This window comes from Pogonomyrmex barbatus, unplaced genomic scaffold (genome assembly GCF_055798465.1).
Source record: "Pogonomyrmex barbatus isolate J1 unplaced genomic scaffold, ASM5579846v1 scaffold5, whole genome shotgun sequence".
NCBI classification, from domain to species: Eukaryota; Metazoa; Arthropoda; class Insecta; order Hymenoptera; family Formicidae; genus Pogonomyrmex; species Pogonomyrmex barbatus.
Genome location: NW_028297149.1, coordinates 6,223,597 through 6,240,761, shown reverse-complemented (window position 1 = coordinate 6,240,761; position 17,165 = coordinate 6,223,597). Strand labels below are relative to the sequence as shown.

The window sequence follows — 17,165 nt, the reverse complement described above, 5'->3', positions numbered from 1 at the left end:
TAATTTGTGTAGATAACATTTTACTTTATTATTTGAAAAAGCAAAGGAGTTTTGTGGGAAACGTTAAGTATACATATACGCATGTGCGGTATATATAGCCACTTTACTAACGAGTCATCTATGACCTTACCTTTATTTTCATACACACAATATCGCATATTTATCATGATCCCAGCCAGTATCGTTTGTCAGTACTCCATCAACTCTTGAGCTAGAACTTAAGATTGTGGTCGCATGTATTTCTAACAATTTACATATTAAAAAAGTGGTAATCGTAAATTGTAAAAAGAAAAGTTCCAAATTAATCACACAAACAATTTTTATTCAGTAAGTAACAATAAATTTAATCTGATTGATATAAGAAGTAGAAATAGTTTTCACATATATTATATGTGAAATAAATAAATTGAATTAGACTTTTAATTAAATGCTTTGATATTTGCATAAGTAATACTTACATTAATAATTTTTAATTAACAATTTATTTTTAAACACAGAAATGGTATAACGTAGATATTTTTTATGTTCGAATAAATCAAATCACTCTTAGTGTGCTTAATAATTTCTTCTTTATTTTATATATAAATCTAGCATTTTGCCAACTATAAGCATTACTTTTAAAAACTCGGAATTTCTTTATTTCTTGTTTTTTTGTATATCTATTTTAAGAGAGAAAAAAGAATCAAATCTTTGAAATTTAAATTAAATTAAATAAACATTCGATAATAGTAATAGAACTTTTTTATACGTAAAATTTCATTGTGATACAGAGATTAGTTCTATAAATAAAAATTAAGTTTTTATGAAAATAAATAAAAATAAAGTAAATAAAAATAAAATTTTTATTTAAATGCAATACAATTATATTTCTTAACAGATAAAATAAAAATTTATTTATTTTTTAATAATATAGAAAAAGAATGGATCTTAACTAGATAACATTAAATGCTTATTATATCATTTTAAAATAATTGATTTAAAATATTTTACTTTTATATGGAAAGAGAAAAATTTAAAGTTGTATTTATTTCATATTATAATTACAATATATATAAAAAAATTTACAAATTAAGGCAAGTTAAAAATTTTCAAGACTGCATTTTTCACAACTTTTTATAAAATCAAATAAATAATTTTGAATTTTTATTTTACATAATAAACTTTCGTAAATCAAGATAAATTGAACTATTCTAACAAAACATAAAAACAAACGTCTATTTTCAACATATAAAAACATGTTTGCGATAAAAATACATAAAATTATTTTTAAATCTTATTAAGCAAGAACGTATAAATATATATAAAAAATGTAAAAATTAGAACAAGTTAAAAATTTTCAATATCGTATTCTTCACTTTTCGTAATAAAAATAAAACGGAATAAAAAGATCATAATTTTTTTTTATATAATGATCAAAATTAGAGTAGATCGAGATAAATTGAAGTATTTTACAAAGAGAATAACAAATATTTATTTTCAACATGCAAACACATGTTTACAACAAAGACATATATAAAATGTTCGTTAAAATTTCCTTTTAAATATTACTAAGCAATAACAAAATGTTTTATTTTCTTTGTTTCTTTCTTTATTTAATGTATATCCATTTTAAAAGGAAGGAACGGAACTGATTTTGAAATTTAAAATAAGCATTTATTGATGATGATAGAATCTCTGCGTTACATTTTGTCGTTATTTTTCTTTTCTTTTTCTGACAAAAAGAAACATTATTATTTATATCTGAAATAACAATTAATCATGAAATTATTAAAATTACTTTTAAGTACTGATTTTAATATTCGTCATTATAAGCAATACACTATTAACAATAATTAAAAAAATAATTTGTATAATAATTTATATGTTTTTTTTTGTATTCGAAATAGCATCAAGTAGCATCTAGTTGAATATAATAGTATCCGCTAATAAAATCAAGCAAATTAGTCATTTTATCTCTATGTTATTTTACAGTTTATTTTTATGATAATATATTTATTTTTATATATATTATGTCAATTGCTGGTATTTAATACTGTGCTTGTATTTAATGAATTCTCGAGGTGGTTATGATTGCGCTATTATTACTATTAACAGCTTATGAAGGAAATTCGTTAGCTATCAGTTTTATTATCACAGGATTATAATCCTGAATATAATTTTCATATAAGGGGAAGTAACATGAATCATGGCATAATATTTTTATGAAAATGAATCGAACAAAGAATTTATATTAAAAAAAGATAGAAAAAGATATAATATTATTTTCTTCAATTCATTCTTTCATTTTTAAAATACTTTTAGTACTTTGCAATATATAAAATTATGCTTTTTTTTTTTAATAAAATAGATATTTCCTTTTTTATGTTTCAAGAAAATCAAGAATGTGTTAATATGATTTAACTGATATCAAACATAAAAAATATAAACTATTTTTAAATATATTTATAAATATTCATAATTATCTAACTATAAATATAATAATTAAAAGATATAGATATAAAAATTATGTACTTATAAATAATTAAAAAGAAATTAAATAAACTCTTAAATTTAGTATATAGCTATTTTAAAAAAAAGAAGAAAAAATCTTTAAACTTAAAAAAATAATCTATCACGGATACTCGAGAAAACTAATTTTACATTTTATAAAAGTCTTAGATTTTAAATTTCAGACACATTTTTATAGACATCTATAAAATATCCATAAAATCTCTGTATTACTTTTCGTTACCTATAATTCTTTATTTTTATCTGATAAATTAATGCTATTACAGATATGAAAATGAAAATCATTATAGAATTATTAAAGTTATTTTTAAGTGTTAGTCTAATATTTAACATGGTAAAAAGTGCTACCGAAAACCATTGGAGACCGTTGAAATATCGTATCTCAGTCTCACCGTGCTTGGATGAAAGCTATTTCAGTCATACAGATGTTTATCAAATATTTAAATCATATATCGATCAGAGACGAGTAGAACATAATTTTATTTTCTTTGGTGAATCTAAAATAACTTTTAAAGTTGATGCTAAAACAAACAATATAACTTTGAAGATATTTAACCTGGAAATACATGAAGCGGCAACGAAACTTATTATTACTGATACTATTTATAAAACTTATATGCCGACGATGTATACGTATGATAATAAAAAACAAACAATTGTTTTTCAATTTGCTAATAATTTGTTACCATCTAATACTTATAAACTCATCGTAAATTTCATCGGTACCATAGAAAACACAGGAAGTTTTTATTGGAAGTCACGTTATTTAAATGATAAAGTAAATGATAAAGTGTGAGTAAATGATAAAATATATGAATCTAACAAATTTAAATATACTAGCCAGATAAAAATTATGACACCATGCTAATTATTCCATTTATTTTTAATTTGTCTACTTAAATTTTATTCTAATAATATTCGGATAATAATCTGGATGTTATAATATATTTTGAAAAAAATATTGTAATGTAAAAATATACCATCGTATATCATATAATCTAATAGAAGCCAGAAATATCGTATAAACACAATAATAAAATAACACAATAATAAAATATATGTTGAATACTATTCTTCAAAATTTTCAAATCGCATTTAAGCAATTTTCAAGTATTGTATATTAATGATGATTAAAGTTTTAAGATTTAAAATAAAATATTATAGATGGTTGATTGCGGCCACCGATTTCCTTGAGACAGGAATCCAATTATGGTTTCCATATTGTGACAAGTTGGATACTAAAACCGATTTTGAAATTTCTGTACAATATAATGGATATTATCAACTTTTGTCAAACACAAACATTCAAAACACAGTTTTCGCTCATTCAACGAAAACGGTATATCACGAGAAAGCTGTTAATATATTTCCTTATTCCGTTGCAATTATATTCCATGATCTTGCCAAAATTTTTAACGATACCGATACATTCGACAAGAAACGAACTGTTGTTATATGGAGCAGAAAAAAAGTGGCACGACAACTAGAATTCACGAAATGGACTATTAGATCTTCCAGATCGTATTTGCAAGCAAATACGATCTTTAAAACAGAATTTCTACCAAACATGAACATTATCGTAATTCCGGATTTTCAAGATAATTATATAGAAGGATGGGGATTTCTTTATTGCAGGTATAGTACACATGTACATAACTAAAAACGTATATATAATATAAATAACAATATAAATTATATATATATATATATATATATATATATATATTTTCACTAAAGAAATTTCACTTTTAAAATCAAGATTAGACCTTAGATAAATATTAAAAGATCAAAATTAAACTTTATATTTGTAATAAAAATGTTTAATTGAATTATTTTAACATTCTTCAGTGAGACAGCTGTTATATATGACGAAATTTTACATCCTATTGGACGCAAAATGTATGTAGCATTTACAATAGCACGTAGAATAGCAAATCAATTCTTTAATAATATGATCGGAGAATTTCGAGGATCTTATCATTGGATAAACGAGGGTATTGCTACGTTTTTGGGGATTAAGATTGTTAATCAGGTCATTTTCTTACAAAATCTTTGTGCTATAACATTATTAAAAAAAGATCTTGCTATTATAGTATCTTGATATTATAGAAAATGTACAGAAGATAGAATTTTTAAATATATAAATTACTTTTGTTTTTCAAAATTAGCGAATACTGCTTGTTCATGTTTTAAATTTTTATAATTTTTATAATTTTTATAATTTTTATAATTTTTATAATTTGTAAAATATAAAGATATTGAGAAAATACACATAAATACACTGCAAGATATTATACATAAAGAATGTGCAAAAAGTTTCTTTATATAATTTAAATAATGATAAGTTTTTATTAAATAGCATTTAAAAAATCTATGTTTTTTAAAATTGTACTCTTATGTTTTTAAAATTGTACTAATCAAAAATATATAATAATAATAATAATTGATTATATCAAAATTTTTGTTTATAGGTATTGTCGGTTACAGATTCGAATATGTTATATTTATTTGCAGTACAATTTCAACAAGAATGTCTTCGTTTAAATAATTATTATGATATGCCTCTCGTATCAAAAGTTAATGAATCATTTAATTCACTTTTTCCTTTTATACATCAAATTAAAGGTAAAATTATTAATTCAATATAATTATCATATAATTCAAAAATTTTTTACCAAGAGTTGTCGAATATAAATATTACAAATATATATAAAATTAGTTGAGTGTGCGCTTGTATGTGTGTAAATAAATTTGTCCATGTTTCATTTATATATTAATTTTACTACATAATCATGAAAAGAAATATACAATTAAAACAAATATTTATCTGCAAAATGAATTATATATACAATTTATAAACGCCATATTAAGTTAATTTATCTTATATACATGTTTAATTGTATACTTTTTATTGTATTAATTTACAGCACCTGTCATTATACGCATGTTATCAGAAATAATGCCTAGCAATGTATTTATGTCGAGTCTCGTTAATTATATAAATTTCGGGTAAGTAATAATATATAATTATGCACTACATATTGTATTAAACGTAATAATAAATATTAAAACCATAGATCGCATGAAATTAATATATAAATGAATTGAATAACAATTTTACAATTTTTGCTATATAACGTTAATATTAAATTTTATTTTAATTAGTCAAGCAAGATCAGCATCTTTTGATATCTCTAATAGTACTTCCAATAATAGTACTTTCAATTTCTTCGATTTTATGCAACCAGTTTTAACAAACATGTCAGAAAAAGAGGAGATTAACATAGGAAAAAAAATGAATAGTTGGATAACGCTGAAACGCTATCCCGTGCTGGAGGTGACGCGAGAGTTTGGAAACGAGGTCACAATAAAATTATCGCAAAAATATTTAAATGAGTCATATTCGAAAAATTTATGGATACCTGTAGGGTATACTATACAATTTGTCACTGACAATTCGTTTATGGCTTGGTTAAACCCATATAATCAAAGTATACAAGTGCCTTATATTAACCAAAATCGTTGGATTATTGTCAACGCAGAACAAAGTGGTGAATATGAATCGATAAATTCAATATATTTTAATATCAATCTTATATAAGGAATTTTGCATATTTAATTAGAAAATTTGTCTATTCTATAAATCATAGGATATTATCGTGTTAAGTATGACAATAAAAGTTGGGAAAATATTTTGAACTGTCTAAACTCAACGCAATTTAATAGCATAGATTTCATTAGTCGAGCTCAACTTATCGATGATGCATATCATTTTCTATTAACGGGCGAACTTGACTTTGTTATCTTCGAAAAACTCACGTCTTATCTAATACGTGAAACAAATTACATACCATGGTATTCTGTAATTAAAATTATGGAGGATATTTCAGGATTTTTCGCATTTTCACAAAGTAATATAATCAAGGTAAATAGTAATAAACTTTATTAATAGAAATATATATGTACTGATTATCGTGTATAAATATAATCAAGATGATATTCAAAATTAGGAAATTTTATGAAACTAAAGTATGTAGCCAAAAAAAGTTTAGTTTTATTTTCTCATGTCTTATATGAAATAAATCTTATCTAGAAATAGAAAATTACTACATTTTCAATGATGCATTTTATGCTGAAAATATATTAATATTTATTTGCTTATTTATATGTTTTTTTATGTAAAAGCATATGTAAAAACATTAATATTTAGTATTCACTAATATTTAGTATTTAATAGTAAAATTTACTCCATAAACGAACGCTGTGTACATATAATGTTATATCTAAGTTGAATTTCTAAGCAATTTTTTAAAATTATATTTTATAATAATACTTCTTGGATGCAATTTAAAAGTTTTTAAAAACTTCTATAAAATAAATTTTATTAATTTATTTTAAAATAAAAAATTATAAAACGTTTATATATATAGAAGTTTTACATTTAACATATATACATTTCTTCATTTCAAATTACTTTTTTATTAGTGACAATAAACTAATTAAATTTATGTAATTCTCTCATTTCCAGGCGCATTTTCAAATAATTTTTGACGCTGTTCTAAGAAATATAACATATACAGAATCAGAGAATGATTCTATTCTTACTACATATTTAAGACAAGAGGCTGCTAAATGGGCCTGTATTATCAATTCTTATGTGTGTAAAGATACTGCCACATTAACATTAATACAGCATCTTGTAGAAAAAGAATCTGTTAAACCCAAATGGTAAATATAATACTTCTTACAATCAATTTTTCTAATCACGCGCAATATATAATAAACAATCAAAATATAAAAAAGTAAAAACTAAATTGTCATAACAATTTTTTTATTCTTATTTTATTATTAATTAGCTTTATCATGTCATGGTGGAAAGAATGGACATATTGTCAAGGATTGAAAAAAGCAAATGATACTATATGGAACAGAGTTATTCAATTTAGAAAAGATGATGAAGAAATTTTAAAATATTTAACATGCTCTGAAGATCATTATATTATTATTGATTATATCAATAGTTTAGAAAATTTTCTTAAAACAAAAGATCATATTATAATTATGCAATCTATTATTGCGAAACATGCAAAAAATAACTTAATACTTGACTACATATTGCAACATTTTCAACGTATAATACCTAGGTAACGATTTTTTTATGTTTAAGATCATAACATTTTGTTTAATGTATTAATTATAAATCTATTTGATTTTGACAGAGGAATCAATGAAATTGCAGTATTAATAGATATTATTAATCACGTATATTCTGAAATACAACTTAGCATGGTAAATTTCATATGTCACATAAGTATATTACTTTTCATAATTATATTATGATTTAAAACAAAATATTATTATATAATGTTAGTATATTGAAGACATATGTGAATCTTCATACGTTTTTTTTAATGCCCTCTTCTCAATTTTCTTTCTTATTTTTTTTTATTGTCACATTATTCTTTTTTTAATTTGCATCACTTTAAAATCTTCTTGGATTCACATTTATCTTCTTTGCAATTTTATATGAATAGATCTTTTATTTTTTAAATTGACATGAAATCAATATAATAAATATTATTTCTTACATAAAATGATAATAAATTATATAATGACAACCGAACATAATATAACTTGCCATGTTTCAGGTGAGCAAATTCACAAATACTTACTTTCTTTCTAAATCAAGTCCATATATTTCCCAAAAGATACAAACACGACTGTCCGAAATTAAAAAACAAACAAACTATTTCGAAAATCTTTTACAAATTAAAGATGTTTAATATGTATAAATGTTTAATTTTATATTTAGCTATATACATATCCATACACACATACATACACACATACACACATATATACATAATATTATAGGCATATATAATATTATATCATTTAATATTTTAATATATTTAAATAAATATTTATAGCATAAATGTTTATAGCATAAAGTAATATTAGTAGCATTAATACATAACTTAACTATTAATTACTTAATTACTTTTTTTGTTGTCAATTGTCAATTATATTTAATACTGATTTCTAATTTTGGATACACAATGTAATATAAAAATGCAATTTAAAATACAAAATATAAAACTTTACTGCGCGCGCGCGCGCGCGCGCGCGTGTGTGTGTGTGTGTGTGTGTGTGTGTGTATGTGTGTGTATGTGTGTGATCAATAGAATTAAAATTATATCTCCAAATGATACCTCCGTTTTATCACTAAACTATATTATAACTATATTATAACTATATTAATAAAAAGTAATAATAACGTTAATAACATTATCTCTTATTATTTAATTGACCTTACAAAAACATAATTATTACTATATAAAATTATTTTATTACTACGTACAATTCTTGTTCTTTATTTATTTTTTATACACACATATATATATATATATATATATATATATATATATATATATATATATATATTATCTATTTCTAAACCTATTTCTAAACAGTTCTTTTATTTTTAGTATCTCTATTATTATAGTGAAATTTAGAACAGACTTGTATTTTTTTATTTACAAACAAATTACAGTAATTATTAATATAAGGAACATAAGCTCGGAATAAAATTATTTGATAAATTAATAAGAAGAAGACAATATTTTTTCTTTAAGAATAAAATGAAAACATATTCCTTCTTGAAGACTATAATTTGTGTAAATAATATTTTACTTTATTATTTGAAAAGACAAACATTTTGTGTAGAAAAATTAAGTATACATGCATATACTCGCGGTAGACTATACATATAGCCACGTTACTAACGAGCCATCTATGACCTTACCTTTGTTTTCGCACATCAAATTCGCATATTTATTATGATCTCAGCTAGATTCGTTGCCAGTACTTGACTAACTCTCGATGTAGAACTCAAGATTGTGATCACATATATTTCTCTTAATAATGACTTAATTATTATAGAAATATCAATCGTAAATTGCCACAAACAATAGAAGTTAATTGCACAAACAGTTTCTATTCAATGTAAGTAACAGTAAATAAATTTAATCTGACTGATATAAGAAGTAAAAATGATTTTCACATATATTATATATGATTAAATAAACTTGAATGAACTTGATTGAATAAAATTTTTAATTAAAGTATTCTGATATTTTTATTACACAAATACTGACAAATAATTTCGAATTAACAATATATTTTTAAATACAGAAATGACATAATATAAACAATTTTTAGAAACGCTGGATCTTAGCGTTCTTAATAATTTCTTATTTATTTTATGTGTAAATTCAGTAGCATTTTGCTTCTTGTTATCAATTATCAGCATTACTTGTATAAAATTTGAAATTTATTCACTTCTTTTTTTTGTATGTCTATTTTATATATCTATTTTAAGAGAGAAAAAAGAATTAAATCTTTAAAATTTAAGTAAACATGCGCTAATAGTAATAAAGTTTTTTATATATAAAGTTTCATTGCAATGCAGAGACTAGTTGCTCTGTAAATAAAAATTAAGTTTTTATAAAAATAAATAGAAATAAAATTTTCATAAAATTGGAACACATTATGCTTTAACAGATAAAATAACAATTTGTTATTTGTTTATGAATAATGTAGAAAGAAAGTAAATTTTAATAACCGATGTTTAGATAACGTTAAATTATTATTATATTATTTCAAAATTGATTTAAAATATTTAAACTTTATAGGAATTTACACACACACACACACATATATATATAAAATTTAATAATATATATATATATATATATGTATATATATATATATATATAAATCTTAAAAGAAGAGAAGAATACAGTTGTATTTATAAATTGTAATTTAATGTTATATTTATTTTATATTATAATTACAATATAAAAAATAGAAAAAATATATAAAAAATAGAAAAAATAGATCAAGTTAAAAATTTTCAATATCGTATTCTCTATTTTTTGTAATAAAATGTAATAAAAAATTTATATTTTTTTTTACATAATAATCAAAATTATGTCGAGATAAATTGAGATATTCTAGAAGAGAAAGAAACAAATATCTTTTTTCAATATATAAAAATATGTTTGCAACAAAAATACATGAAACGTCCGTTAAAATATATTTAAATCTTACTAAAAATGTACAAAATATGTTTTATTTCCTTTGCTTTTTTCTTTATGTATATGTGTTTGTTTATGAACAATAATATGTGTAATATCCATATTAAGAGAAAAGGAAGAAACCGATTTCGAAATCCAAAATAAACATTACTGATATCGATAAAGCCTTTACTTCGCATTACATTTTGTCAATATTTTTCTTTTCTGTGACAAAAAAAACATTACATTATTACAGATATCTGAAATGACAATCACCATGGAATTATTAAAATTACTCTTAAGTATTAATTTAATATTTGTCGCTCTAAACGATGCTATTGACAATGATACAAAAAATAATGTGTATGCAGATGAGCAATTTATCAAACCATTTGACAATTATATTCACTTTATACCATTCATCGAAAATATTTCAACTGTAAAAAAATTCAATTTGTATGATATGCATAATATATTTAAATCATATATAAACGAACAACGAGCAAAAGGCAATACCCTTTTTTATGGTAATCTTTCGTCATATTTTCATGTTTCTGATAAAACAAACTTAATACGTTTGAATGTATTAAATCTGAAAATAGACGAAATAGGAACTGAAGTTTTTAATTTGAAAGATCGTAAAGTGATAAAACCGATAATGTATACATATGATAATAAAACGCAAACAGTTGTCATTACCTTTGATCACGAATTTTTATCATATCATCTCTACCATCTGATAATAAACTTTGTTGGAATTATGATTAACGTAAACAATTATTGGAAACCAAATTCAACTGATACAGTGTGAGTAGAGCACTTTATAAATGTAATAAATTTAAATGTTAGAAACTAAAATATTATTATAAAATATTATTATAAATCTTACTTCCTTTTTATTCGCTTATATATTTGATTTCAATTTAGTTAAAGATAACGATTTAAACGATGTAATAAACATATTGATATATACAAATTGAAAAACGTATAAATTACAATACTTTATGTTATAAACGTATGTTTTGTTTAGAAAATATGTTTAATGCAGTAATACGATATAATAGGAGATATTGAAGAGATGTTATGCTTGAAGTCACATAAGTGGCATTTCAATAATCTCTAACATTCACATGTTATATTAATAATTAAAATTTAAAAATTTATTATTATTAAAATGTCACAGGTGGTTGATCGCTGCACCGGATTTATATGGAACAGGTGCTCGTCCTGCATTTCCATACTGGGACAAGCCGGAGAGAAATTATTTTTCTATCTCCATACAGCATTGTTCAGATTATAAAATTGTAACAAATATAAAGATTTCCAAAGAAATTAGAGATAAAGACAAAACCTTTACAATGTACAATACTGTTAACATCTCCCCTTATCTCGTAGCGATTGTATTGCACAAACTCGACCGTCTTAATATCGCTAATACCTCTTGCTTTAATTATAAAATTTACGATGACGACATGCCTGTCAAAGTGAACATCCAAATTTGGAATAAAGACAAGTTTTGCTGTTTAGATTTCATTCGATGGATGACTAAAGCTTCCATAGAATACTTACAAAAAAACATGTCTAAACTATTTCCACGAAATATAAAGATTATCATAGTACCGAATTTTCGAGATGAAGGTGTGGAAACACAAGGACTCATTCTTTATAGGTATTGTGTATAAACAAGAAACTTGACTTAAGAACAATAAGAACTATATAATTAATTTATGTCAATACCTTAATTCAAAATTATACAACGATTAAAATAATGATAACTCAAAATAGTGACAGCTTAAAATTTAGATGATAAAGATTAAACTTCATAGTTATAATATACAAAGATATTCCTAATTACATTATATTTCAGTGAGGAAGCTGTTGTTTACGATGTAGAATATCGTTCCGTTGCACATAAAATGACTCTGGCATTCACAATAGCGCGAAAATTAGCATATCAATTCTTTGGCAACATGATCGGACAATCTTGGGGATCGTATTTATGGATAAACGAGGGTGTTGCCAATTTTTTAGGAATGAAGATTGTTGGCAAGGTTGTTTTTGTTATAAACTTTTGATTACATATTGTTAGAATCATATAAGAGGAATTAGAATCCTAATATATAAAAAAATCTTTAATGATCGATTATTATCTATTAAATATCATTATAACTTAGAATTAGCAAATATTGAAAAATCAAATTTTCCAAATTTTACATGTATAAAATATAAAAGAAATTTGCTAATATTTATATTATAAAAATTAGTTTCTTGATTTAAATGATGGTAAAGTCCCGTTCAATTCTATGTAATTTTATTTAAGGTTTATTATACTTCTTAAATATATTGTTTGAGGATGAAAAGAATTATATGATATTGATAACAACTATTATATTATATTATATTAAATCGATTAAAACTTTTGCTTGTAGATACTTAATAATACGCTAAATGAATATTTCGTAGTGCAATTTCTACAGGAGTCTCTTCATTTGAATGATTATTACGATATGCCTCTTGTATCAAAAGTCAACGAATCTGACATTAATTTACTGTTTCCTTTTACTCGATATGTTAAAGGTAAGACTGAATATACAGTTAAACCATTATTTGCAAAAAATTTTTAAGCTTTATTTTTATAACGTTTTTACAATGTTTTCAAACTTAGACATTATATAACAAAAAACTACTTAAATAATAATTTAGAACTTAATTAAATTTATCTGCAATTTATTTATATAATTTTTACGTTATTGCAAAAAACATATGTATATATTATCAAAACTTAGTACTTATCTTCTTTTGCGGAATTAATTACGTATAGAATTTACATTAATTACGTATTATCAAAATTATAATTGATTTAGTTTATATAACCATGCTTAATTATCTTTTATGATATTAATTGCTATAGCACCTGTTTTCATACGCATGCTGTCACGAATACTTCCCAAAGATGTGTTTATATCAGGTCTCAGTCGTTATGTAGCTCTCCAGTGAGTATTAATCATAAGATATGTTACGTATTTAATCATGTATTATAATAATTCCAATAAATCATGTAAAGTACTAAATCATGTAAATTACTAAACTAACACATGAATAAATGGATTAAATAATATATTATAATATATTATATTATAATATATAATTATATTATAATATATAAATAATATATTATAATAATATATTATATTTCTAGTATCCTTTGTATAATTTTTTATGTCATATTTTAATATAAATTTAATATACATAAATTTTTACAACTTTAGTCAGGATAAATCTTTCGACATATCGAATAATATTTCCAACAAATTCTTCAATATTATGCAAGAAACTTTAAAAAGTATTTATAAGGAAAACAGTATGAATTTAGAAAGAAAGATGAATAACTGGATAACACAAAAACGCTATCTTATATTAGATGTACAAACGATACAAAATACAAGCGAAGTTATAATAACATTATCACAAAATAATTCCAATAAATCATTTCCAAAAGGTTTATGGATTCCTGTATCATATATTAGGCAAAGTCAGCTTAGGTCTGTATTTAAACATTGGTTATATAGCCAAAAACAAATTTTACATGTGAATAATACAAGAAAAAATGAATGGATTATCGTTAATGTAGCTCAAGCCGGTAAATATAAATCAAATAATATATTATATATCAATACATATCAATACACATTATAATATTGATTATATATATATATATATATATATATATATATATATGCATTTTACATATATCGTATATTAAATTATAATTAATTACGAGATTTTTGTATGCAAAGGATATTATCGTGTTAAATACGACGACAGATTATGGGAAAATATCTTGAAGTGCCTCCTCTCATCTGAATATAGCAAAATACATGTTCTTAATCGTGCTCAGCTCATTGATGATGCATATCATTTTCTATTAAAAGGCGAACTCAACTTTAATCTTTTCAAAAAACTCACGTCTTATTTATCGAAAGAGGAGAATTACATATCATGGTATCCTGCATTTAAAATTATGGAACAAATATCCGGTTTTTTTCCATTTTCAAAAAGTAGTGAAATCAAAGTAAGTGATAACTAAATTATCAATTTTTAAAACATATCTAATTTATAAAGCGTACACTTAATTGTGATATAAAAATATCATTTTAACATTCAAAATTAAGATAAAAATTTTATAAAAATAAACTGTATAAAGACGTATGTATAAAGACGTTTAATAAAACTTTCTCGTATTATTTCATCTAGATTAAATGTTGTAATTGTGTAAATAATTTTAAAGGTACAAGTAAATATTTATGTATTTCAAACAATTATTTTAAGAGCACATATATTTTTTAAGTAAAAATGTTACTTTCTTGACGTACTGCAAAATTTACTTTTCAAAATACTATGTATAATATATCCCATAATTTAGAATAAAATTTCTGTTACACACACACACACACACACACACACACACACACACACACACACACACACACACACACACACACACATACACATCACAATTATATGTAATAAATATTATTTACAATTAAAAAATTCTTATAAATATTTTCTAAATGTAAAAGTACTATTGTAAGAAATTGTTTTATCTTATCTAACTTTATGATATGTGAAATATATTAAAATATTTCTTTCAACAATAAACAGAAATTTTTGAAAACTTATTAGAAAAATAAAATTAAAAATTTAGAAAATGTTTTTTTCTGAATATTATAATAAAACATAAAAATTCTATTATTACTATAAAACATAAAAATTGAAATATAAAAAGATAATGTATAAATAAATTATACATTATCTTTATTACTTTTTTTTCCAAAATAACATACTAGTGTAATAATGATATTTGTCTATTTTCAGGCACACTTTCACCAAATTCTAGAATCTCTTCTAAATCGTTTAGGATACAAGGAATTAAATTCATCTCCTTATTTAATTAAAAATTTAAGACATGAAGCTGCAAAATGGGCATGTGTACTTGGTTTAGACACATGTAAGAATAATGCTACTTTGGCATTAACAGAAAATTGTAAAAAATATCATGAATGTGAGAGGTAATATATTCCACAATTACTGTTGTTCTAATATCGCTCAATGAACAATAAATTGTGTGTAAATAGAAGACCATAAGCGCTAAGTTGCTTTTTTAGCTTATTTTAATAATTGTTTTATTAAATTATTTAGTGTTCATCCATGGTGGAGTGAATGGACATTCTGTGAAGGAACAAAAAAAGCAAACGCTATTATTTGGGACAAACTATTTCTTGTAGCAAAATTTAGAAAGAAACATTTAGTATCTTTAGCGTGCAGTGAAGATGTACAAATTATTTTTAATTATATCAACTTATCGGAAGATTTTATTAAAAAAGATCGTATTACAGTTTTGCATTCCATTATTGCAAAACATGCAAGAAATAATTTAGTACTCGATTATATATTGCAAAACTTAAAAGTAATGTCCAGGTAATAATCTTTTGTAAGAAACATATTTTGCATGAATTGCATAAAATTATAAAAGTTTGTTTAAATTTATTATAATTTAAATTATAAAAGTTTATTTAAACTCATTATAAATCCAACAATTTGTTCACAGAGAAATCAAATTGCCCGTAATATTAATAGACATTATTAATTACGTGTATTTTAAAGAGCAACTTGACAAGGTAAACTTTAGCCTTTTAAGTATATAATATAGATATATTTTTTGATGTATCTATATCTTATCTAGTACATAACTTCTCATTACATTTTAAAAATAAAATATGATATAGCAAATTAAGAAAATATAAATATTATATAATTTACATCTTTATAATTTTTTATAATTTCTTTTATTGTTTCTTCTTCTTTTCATGTTGTTTTTTTCTATCTTGTTGGAACCTTCATTGACAATTTCTTTTTAGATCTATAATTTTTTCTTTGATATTTTATTTTCACTATTTTTCTTTTCGAGATAAATATTTTTCATATGTATAAGAATAAATTATATAATTATAATATACTTAATGGTGAATGGATTTCAGGTGAGCAACCACATGAATAATTCTGCTTCTTATGATGATGTTTCGTATATTAAACAAAAGATAGCAACACGATTGTCCCAAATCGAAAAACAAGTTTGCTACTTTGAGAAATTTTTAATTTCTTCAACTTAAGTACCCAGCGATACTAGATAATAACATGTGTATTTATTGTAAAATTTTTATATATTTTTAATTATGCGCGTGGTGGTTTACATAATTTCTTCGTATTTTTAATAGTCGATACATTCAAAATTCACATATGACAGAAAATAGAAAATTCTTTAAAATTCAGAACGTGCTCGACTTTCTTCGTAAGATGGAGATACAGTTTGTCACGATAATACATGCTCAAATATTTCTAAAGGGTTTTAGAATTAAATATTATTCTATAATTTGACATAACTATATTTTGTATGTGAAATTTATATTGTTCGTGTTACCTAATAATAAGATAAAAGTGTTACATTACTGTAATCAAAATACCGTAAATTGTATTCAGCATATATTCATTAATAAACAATATAAATCATTTACAATATAA

The 17,165-nt window shown here is 22.7% G+C and overlaps 2 protein-coding genes across 3 annotated transcripts; both read left to right on the top strand.

Moving 5' to 3' along the window:
• The first annotated feature begins 172 nt into the window (after window positions 1-172).
• On the top strand, window positions 173-8,796 carry LOC105426304 (aminopeptidase N-like). The gene is made up of 12 exons (XM_089081660.1): window positions 173-327; window positions 2,775-3,300; window positions 3,673-4,143; window positions 4,357-4,540; window positions 4,980-5,133; window positions 5,436-5,517; window positions 5,674-6,059; window positions 6,159-6,433; window positions 7,037-7,236; window positions 7,365-7,652; window positions 7,728-7,797; window positions 8,157-8,796. Exons 2-12 carry the CDS (start codon window positions 2,777-2,779, stop codon window positions 8,289-8,291), a joined length of 2,769 nt encoding a protein of 922 aa, XP_088937786.1. The 5' UTR covers window positions 173-327; window positions 2,775-2,776; the 3' UTR covers window positions 8,292-8,796.
• A 559-nt stretch (window positions 8,797-9,355) lies between these two features.
• Window positions 9,356-17,165, top strand: LOC148935411 (aminopeptidase N-like). 2 transcript variants are annotated; one of them, XM_089081658.1, is made up of 12 exons: window positions 9,356-9,513; window positions 10,843-11,393; window positions 11,770-12,255; window positions 12,454-12,637; window positions 13,016-13,163; window positions 13,498-13,579; window positions 13,856-14,226; window positions 14,384-14,658; window positions 15,462-15,655; window positions 15,786-16,064; window positions 16,195-16,264; window positions 16,625-17,165. In XM_089081658.1, the coding sequence occupies exons 2-12, from the start codon at window positions 10,852-10,854 to the stop codon at window positions 16,754-16,756; spliced, it is 2,763 nt and encodes a 920-aa protein (XP_088937784.1). In that variant the 5' UTR covers window positions 9,356-9,513; window positions 10,843-10,851; the 3' UTR covers window positions 16,757-17,165. The 2 variants fall into 2 exon arrangements, with proteins under 2 accessions (XP_088937784.1, XP_088937785.1); XM_089081659.1 differs by lacking the exon at window positions 10,843-11,393 and having other exon boundaries at window positions 9,358-9,513.

Excerpts from the sequence above, each read along its gene's own strand:
- LOC105426304 (XM_089081660.1), top strand. The coding sequence starts at position 2,777 with ATGAAAATGAAAATCATTATAGAATTATTAAAGTTATTTTTAAGTGTT. Across the intron at positions 4,144-4,356 it reads TGGGGATTTCTTTATTGCAG|TGAGACAGCTGTTATATATG; the intron begins GTATAGTACACA and ends AACATTCTTCAG. Across the intron at positions 6,060-6,158 it reads TGTCAACGCAGAACAAAGTG|GATATTATCGTGTTAAGTAT; the intron begins GTGAATATGAAT and ends TATAAATCATAG.
- LOC148935411 (XM_089081658.1), top strand. The coding sequence starts at position 10,852 with ATGACAATCACCATGGAATTATTAAAATTACTCTTAAGTATTAATTTA. Across the intron at positions 12,256-12,453 it reads CAAGGACTCATTCTTTATAG|TGAGGAAGCTGTTGTTTACG; the intron begins GTATTGTGTATA and ends ATTATATTTCAG. Across the intron at positions 16,065-16,194 it reads AACTTAAAAGTAATGTCCAG|AGAAATCAAATTGCCCGTAA; the intron begins GTAATAATCTTT and ends ATTTGTTCACAG.